General features: G+C 41.6%; 1 protein-coding gene across 1 annotated transcript in view; it reads left to right on the forward strand.

Moving 5' to 3' along the window:
* Positions 1-8,674, forward strand: part of Wwc2 (WW and C2 domain containing 2) — a 208,002-nt gene that overhangs the window by 96,319 nt on the left and 103,009 nt on the right. The window contains exon 3 of the mRNA XM_008853555.3: positions 7,816-8,019. Coding sequence (XP_008851777.1) covers positions 7,816-8,019 — 204 coding nt within the window. The remainder of the gene's footprint in view (positions 1-7,815; positions 8,020-8,674) is intronic.

Consider the following 8,674-nt stretch of genomic DNA (forward strand, 5'->3'; position numbering starts at 1 on the left):
TACCACATTTGTATAATACACTTTCTTTGTGTGTTTACATTTAATAAATATTCTTTTCAAATCTATTCAGTAAATATAACAGATAGAGATGAAGCACAATCCTGGTTTATGAAACCTTCTTCGAAGGTGCCTTTGGGAACCCTCTTTTGTAGCTCATATTTGAATTGTGCAATATTTCAGAAATATAAATGTTTCCTGCTGAACCTCTTGTAGCAGTACTAAACCAGTCCACTGATTATTTCTGCTGACCTATCTGAAAAAAATTATCACACAAAATTCTGATAGTTTGTTATCATCTTTATTGTTTTGATTCATTCATTTAAGTGTCAGTCAGTGTTGCAGCAGTGTCTCATGACCATTTAGCTGTTGACAAATATTTAGATGAAAGAATACGAGGTCCCAAATATGGAGAGAAATAAGATTAGCTGAAACTTCCAAAGAAATTGGGAACTGAGAGATGTCTACTTACTATTTTAACTTGAAAACATTCAAGTTTTTATATATACTTTCAGTTTATATTATCTCTTTATTTGATTAGTTTGTTGGTTATATACCACACCACAGTAAGCTACTAATATTTCTTACTTTACAGTTCCTATGGAACATGAATCCAGGTAAGATTCAGCTGTCCTCTGGCTTCAGTCTCTCACAAACCTATAATCAGAAAGCCAGGGTACAGTCATCTTTGGGCTCTATTGAGGAAGACTCTGCTTCCACACTCAGGCTGTGGTTCTTGGTAGGATTGCTTTCTAGCTGCTGACCAGAGAGAGGCTCCCCTCATCCCTTGCAAAGGGAGCTTCTCCACAGTCCAGCATGGTAGCTGACTTCTTTGGGGAGATGGGTAGAGAGGAGGATGAGAAGGGAAGAGGAAAAAAAAAAAAAAACAACAACCAGGATCTGCTCAATCCCAGAAGTGCTGTCCCCTCAGTTCTATTCTCTATCAGTGGAAGCCAGTAGATCTAGCCCGTACTCGAGGAACACAAATATTGTGAGGTGAGGGTTATTGGGGGCCATCTACAGCTAATGAAAACTTTAAAGACAGTAAATTTCTGTTTATTATGTGCTAGGTTCTGTTCTTTGGATCAGTACATTTATGTATATATGGTTATTGGAAATTTATATAAGTACTAAATATTAGAATATCAGAGGCCGGGTGCACGCCTTTAGTCCCAGCGCTTGGGAGGCAGAGGCAGGCGGAGCTCTGTGAGTTCGAGGCCAGCCTGGCCTACATAGTGAGTTCCAGGACAGCTGGGGCTACAGGGAAACCCTGTCTCAGAAAGACAAAAAAAAAGAGAGAATATCAGAGACCGGCATTGTAATGAATATACAAAATTGAGAACTTCAGGCTCCTACTGGATGGTCTCTTCCCATCTTCCATAATCCTTAGACAGCTGCCCAAAGCGTTATGTCCTGAAGACATATTGAAGTGCCCATTCAGGACATCTCTTGAGACAGTGCCTCTAGCTTACGTTTTCCTCAGTTACATGAGAGATGCATCTTTTGTACATGTAAACATTTACATCTTTAAAATTTGTATCCAAAATTCTGATTTTACAGCCAGGGGTGGAGGTGCACACCTTTAATCCCAGCACTCGGGAGGCAGAGGTAGGCAGATTTGTGAGATCATGCCAGCCTCATCCACATAGCAAATTCCAGGTCAGCTGGGGCTATTGGGAGACCCTGTCTCAAAAACAAAGCAAAACAAAACAAAACCCCCACAAAATTATGCTTTAGAAAAATCTCAGCAAGAACTGTAGGGTGAGGAATTGGTTACAGTAGGTCCCACTGATTTAGATCATCTTGTTACTCACCTAGGGCCTCATTTGGCCCCAAAAGAACCCAGCCTTCACAGCCTGAATTCCTGTTTAGTGTCACACCTTATCCCTAGATGCCTGGTTACAGATTGTCTGGCCTCTGAAAAGTCTCATGGGCCAATTCAAACCTCTTGGTTCATCCCCTGGCTTTAGCTGTGTGTTCCATAGTCCTCCCCTTTTCAAGTACACCCAGCTGACTAGTGTATGCTTGCTCTACCTCAAGAAAGCAACTCAGAGCAGGCTGTGGTGTTTCAGGTGTGATAACAATACTAAGTGTGTAAGAGCTTCGCGTGCTGTTATAAAGGGAGCACAGAAGTGATTTTACTGAAGCAGCCAAGCCTGATCCTAATTGCACTGGTATGTTTTATAATAACCAGCGCAGCTTACTTGCTCAGTTCTCTAGTGCAATCCTGGAAAATGCCTGACAGAGTTTACAGTTAGTAACAGATATATTTTCTTTTTTGTATTTTCAAGAGTGATTCTTCTCTTCTGCCCCCCTCCTGGTTATTAAGACGGTCACATGATACAGGAAATACCAGCCATGATCACACTTCATTAGTTTACATTATAGGGTTGTATTGGGTTGAATGTTTCTAGAGCAGACTAAGTCAAGAACTTAAGTGAGTGTGCCTTAAGGAAATCATAGGATAAACCAGTAAGGAACTGGAGATATTGAGAAGAAAAACTGTCCCCGACCGCTTTCCGTCTCGCCGGCAAGAACGACGCGGGAGGACAAGTCAGGATCCTTCTGCAGCAGTTTATTTGAAGACTGAAGACCAAAGACGACGAGAAGTGGGAGAGCTGTTGCTTATATATGCCCCAAAGGTCCCATTTATGATGTATAAGAAGCGGATTGGTTGCTGGAGATCATAAGAAGCGGATTGGTTGCTGGAGATCACGCCACGGGAGGAGGCGAGGGAAAGCAGGCTCTTGTGCACGCCCCTTATGGGTGTGGCAGGATGTTTACTTTTAAGAAGGTCCGGATACCGGCACCATCTTGTAATGGCGGCGGAGGCTGTGGCTCTCCACAAAAAACAAGCATATTTTTATCTCCACCTGAATGTAGGTGACTCTGAGTGTAATTTATATCCCAGTTTGCTCCACTTGGAGGTTTTCTGACTTTTCCCTGGTCAGTCCTTGGCTACAGGTGCTGTATCTCCTTGTGCACAGTGGCCATCTTCTGGAGTCCTTCAGAAATAGGTCATGTATTCACAGTGAGGGATGTTTAAGTTCCGGGAGACTGATGCATAGACTGAACAAAAGAAATATGAATTTGGACAGGGTACCAGCAGTGTCCAACACAGGTTAAATCAGAAAACTTAAGTATCCATCCATCCTTACATTTGAGATACCTGAGACTTGGATAGGTAAAGTCATTTGCCCAGAGTCCTGCAGCTGGCTGAAACAAGACGCACATTAGGTCCCACATGACCTTACTCTGAACCAGTGTTTCTCCACAGCAGCTGATGATGGCAAAGGCTGTGGTTATAGCTGCTCCTGTTACACCCCAGTTCTTTTTAAATGTTCTCTTTATTATATTTATTTTATGTGTATAAGTGTATTGCTTGCGGCATGTATGTAAAGTGCACCTGTGTTGTGCAGTGCCCACAGAGGTCAGAAGAGGGTGTCATATCCCTTGGAACTGCAGTTACAGGTGGTTGTTAGCCACCATGTGGGTGCTGGAAACTGTACCTGGGTCCTCTGCTAGAGCAGCCAGTGCTCTTAACCGCTGAGCCATTTCTCCAGCCCGCTTCAGTTCTTTTTAATGTGTTAGCCATTCATTTGAGCTTTTTAAAGCATAATAGTCGACTTCAAATATTTTTCCTTTTTTATTGATTTTTTGAAAATTTCATACAATATATTTTTATCATATTTAGATCCCCTTTCCATCTGCACTCCCTTACTACCTCCCCACCCAATTTCATGTACTTAAAAGGGGGGGGGGGCATTTGTGCTTTACTCCAGTGATTACTTCCCAGGCAGCCACTGGTCACTTTTCTGTCATTGGATTTGGTTTGTCTTTGTCTAGGATTTCATATAAATATGTTAAGCAGCAAGTTCTGTTTCAGGTCTGACATGTTTTTCTCTGCTTGTACATGTGCTTCATCCCCATGGTTAGTATCTTGTTTCTTTTTATTGTGGAGTAGTATTTTATTGTATGATTATGCCAGAATGAATCTGATACCTACAATGGGCAACTTTTGCCCATTGTAAATAAAGCTGTTAGTGAATACTCATATGCATGTATTTTCATGAATACATATTTTCATATTGCCTGAGTAAATAAATTGCTGAATTACTGAGCTGTGTGGTAATGAGCTAAATTGTTTTATGAAAGAATTGTACCAGTTGACATTCCTAGTCACTGTGAATGAGAGTTCAATTGCTCCACATCCCCTCTAACACTTGGCATTGGTAGTTTTAAATTTGGGGCATTTTAATTAATAATGTATGTTGGTGTTACTTGGTAGCATTAACATGCATGTCCCTGATGATACAAGCCTCTTTGCACCTGCTACATGACCAAAAGTATATATTCTTTGTGAATTGTCTATTCAACCATTTGACACACAGGAGCTAGAGAGATGGCTCTGGATAAGAGAGCTTGCTGAACAAGCATAAGGACCCAAGTTTGAATCCTCAGCACCCACACATAAAACCAGATGTGGCTATGTGTACCTGTAACCCCAGTGCTGTGAGTGGGGTGGAGATAGGAGGGTTGCTAGGGGTTGCTGGCTGCCATCCTAGTTTCAGGTTCAGTGAGAGACCCTGTCTCAAGGGAATAAGGTGGGCAGTGATGGAGCAGGACACCCAATGTCCTCCTCTGGCATCTGTATGTGTGTGCATGGGCTTGTGCACCCACACAAATGTGTATGTATACCACATACTTAGATATATACACAAAAACATTTGGCACAACTTACAATATGCATATGGATTTATTTCTGGACTAGACCTTGTTCTAGAAGAGCTGTCTCTGCCAGGTCTGTTTTTATTGATTACTTTTTTTCTCCTGACTACAGATCATATTTTTGTGGTTTTTTGGGTCACATCTTGTAATTTTGTAGTGAGTGCCAGACATAAATTTTCATGTTGTGATTCCTGAGGGTTTTTCTTTTATTTCCTTTTTCCCCCCTTTTAAAAAGAGTTATATTATCCCTCCTCCCTGAGCAATTAGTTAACTTATTCAACCACATAGAAGCTTGCTTTAAAGCTTTAGTAAGTCAGGTTCAGAGTACCCTTTAGTCTGTGTCTTGTCTAGCACCATTACTGAGATGTAACCCTGCAGAAGTATCCCCCAAATTCTGCAGATGTTCCATGTGGCCCCCACCCTCTTGCACGTAATTCAAACCCAGCACAAACCTGTGTTGAATTTGGGGAATCTCTACTTTATAAAGTTCTAGTTGTTCTGTGTGTGGCCTTTTGTATTGCACACCCCACCCCCAGTTTGTTTATTTTAGTATTTGTTCACAGATTTAATATAATCTTTGTGGAAATTGCTGGAATTTCTCCATTCTGGAACTCTTCCTATACTTTGTTCTACTAAGTCTGCCTACCATGCCTTCCTGAATTCTGTCTCTACCCCAGCTTAGGAAACCTCTTCCTCCCTTTCTTTGATTGGACCATTCCTTTCTGCACTGCTGTCCAAAAAGTACTTTAGTAAAGAAATGTGGGTGTTAGAGTTCATGTTCCTTCTTCCAGAGACCACAGTCCTGCTCCACCTAGTATCCAGCAAATGAAAACCATTGTTTTATGTAATTGTTCAGTCTTCTGGCCATTGTTCTGGCACTGTTACTACCCTCAAAAGTGCTTTAGGTTTTTTTAAAAATATATTTATTGTTTTTATTTAATGTGTTTGAGTGTATTGCCTGCATGTACGTAGGTGCACCCATGTCGTGCAATGCCTACGGAGGTCAGAAGAGGGTTGTCAGATTCCCCTGGAACTGGAGTTAAGGATGGTGGTTAGCCACCATGTGGGTGCTAGGACTCAAATCCCAGGTCCTCTGCAAGAGCAGTCAGTGCTGATCCATCTCTCCAGTCCCATAAGTGCTTTGATTTAAAAATTAAGTCTATTTTCTGTAACTTTTTTTTTTTTTTGATCTTTTTGAGACAGGGTCTCCCTGTAGACCCAACTGGCCTAGAACAGGCTGGCCTCTAACTCACAAAGAACCACCTGTCTCTGCCTCCCAAGTGCTGGGATTAAAGGTGTGCACCGCCACACCCAGATCTCTGTAACTTTTTATATATCAGCTTCATGTAGTTTCTATACTGAAGACATCCTTTTATTTGGCCCAGATTATTTACTATTGGAATTACTGGGCATATTTGAGCATAGTATTCTGCTGAAGACACATGTTTGAAGTCATAACACCATAGGTTTTTTAAAACTTTTAGAGAGAGAGAGAGAGGTGTTTGGATGTGTGTACAGGTGCCCTTGGAGCCCAGAAGTGTCAGATCCTCGAGCTGGAGTTAGAAGTGGTAACAATCCATTGTGTTAAACTGCTATGTGGGTGCTAGGAACTGAACCCAGGTCCTCTCAAGAGCAGTATGGGCTCTTAACCACTGAGCTATCGCTCCACCCACTTCATTTTACTTTTATTTAAAAACATTTATAGTATTGAGTACAGCATGCAGAAAAGTTCATAGATGAAATATGTAAGTCAGACAAGTAACTTTAAAGAGCGCAAGTCATATAACTGTGACAAACGAAAGAAACAGAACATACCAGCCTTCAGGACACCTCCTCTGTGCATCTTCCCATCACAACCCTCCCCATGCTGATAGATGGCCACTGCCCTGTCTTGACAGTGGAAGGCTCTACCACCTGTCTGTAGCTGACCTGCACTCACTTTCTGGATTCACAAACACTTCCCATTCCCTTGTAAGCACCATTTATTTTGCTCCAGTGCACCAGTACACCTCAGCTCCTTGCTGCAATATGTTGCAAAGACATTTGTTTATTATAATAAAAATGGTTACGGTGATCCGTAGCATTTGGTTTTCGTTTTTTCTTCGTGCTGGGTGGTTTCTATTATAGCTCTGCCACAGGTGAAGAATAAGTGTTACTGTTATAAAATGAATGGAAAGTACCAGAGAGCCCTTTGGGTGAAGGACTGACCTGCAGCCAAGGATACAGGGTGGCTTGGTGGAGCAGACAGCATACAAGCTTGGTTGCAGAGCCCTGCTCCTCCGAAGCACTGCGTGTTGAAGTCACCTGAGGAATTCTGAAACCTGTCAGAGCCTGCGCTCCATTGGCCAAGGTTATAATTGGTTTGAAGACTTTTACAGGGTCTCTAAGTGCTGCAAATATGCAGAAACAGAATTGTAGATACTATAACTTTCTCCTTAAAGAGACCAGTGGCTTTTCTTTTGAATTGTTAACTTTCTAATCTATCATGTACTGACTGAAATTTTGGTAAAATGCAATAAAAATGAATCAGTAGAAAAACGAAATGCCCACAAGTAAGCATAAGCCCCATTATTTTATATATATATATATATATTCAAGAGACCTAATAACTGAATAGAATTGCTATTAAGATTTTAATATATTTACTCTTGATTTCCATATTTACTATTGTGGGTTTGAAAGTGAATTTGTGGGTTGGATGACTTGTGAACCAGCCCCAAAGTAGTGCTGATGTGTAGTGGGTAAGAGGCAGGGGTCTAAGTGAGTGTTAGCGTGGCCCGTGGGAAGTTGGTTTGTTGCAGAGCATTCATGGCCTTGGATGCTGGGATAGTTCGGCTCTTATTTTATAGGTATTGGGAAGCCAGAAATTTCTCAACGGGATTATCTAATGGGCAAAATTTGGGTCATGGGTTATACTTAGAATACATTGTTATCAAGAACCTGAAAATCAAGGAGCAAAGGTGAGGGTGGGGTACAGTCACTCCATAGAAGTTTCAGGAGACGTTTTTGAAGATATAAGAATTTAAAATAGTTAGTAATCCCCCAAACATAATTAAATCCTAACTAGAACTCCACCTACTGTACTCTCAGAAACTACACAGATTGAGGATCCCAGAAAGCAATGGCGAGGCGAGCAGGAGAAGATGCTCAAGGACTATCTGTCTGTGGCTCAGGACGCACTCAGGACGCAGAAGGAGCTGTACCACGTGAAAGAGCAAAGGCTGGCTTTGGCCCTAGACGAATATGTGCGCTTAAATGATGCCTATAAGGAAAAGTCAAGTTCTCGAACAAGCCGTAAGTACAGTGTGGCTGTTAAAAATCAAGAAGTGATGTATAATTAGTCCGTAGATTGTAGGAATAATATGATTCCCTCTGGTTTTCATGGCTAGCTAGGCATTGTTTCTCTCTTGTATCGTCTCACCCCTCTATCATGGTTTTCCCACTTAAGGTGCCCCCACTTTCCCCCCTTTCTTCCTTACTAATACCCTTGCTCCTATGACATAACAGACCAAGAAAAGTATTTCTTGTGATGTATAATTAGTCCGTAGATTGTAGGAATAATATGGTTCCCTCTGGTTTTCATGGCTAGCTAGGCATTGTTTCTCTCTTGTATCGTCTCACCCCTCTATCATGGTTTTCCCACTTAAGGTGCCCCCACTTTCCCCCCTTTCTTCCTTACTAATACCCTTGCTCCTATGACATAACAGACCAAGAAAAGTATTTCTAGATATGGTTTATTCGAGACCAACTGGTCATTACCCAAGACTTATCTGCATGACACACAGTAATTAAAAATGCCAGAATGGTGGAACTAACCCTTCTTGGATGTTTAACAGACATACCTTCAGATCTATACTAATTGGGTCAGAGGTATTCAAAGGACACTTTTTGCTCCTTGCCCTCCTGGGTCGATTAGTTCCCAGGGACTATGAGCATCGTGCAAAATGTC

This window comes from Nannospalax galili, unplaced genomic scaffold (assembly GCF_000622305.1).
Source record: "Nannospalax galili isolate Female #2095 unplaced genomic scaffold, S.galili_v1.0 scaffold46, whole genome shotgun sequence".
NCBI lineage: Eukaryota > Metazoa > Chordata > Mammalia > Rodentia > Spalacidae > Nannospalax > Nannospalax galili.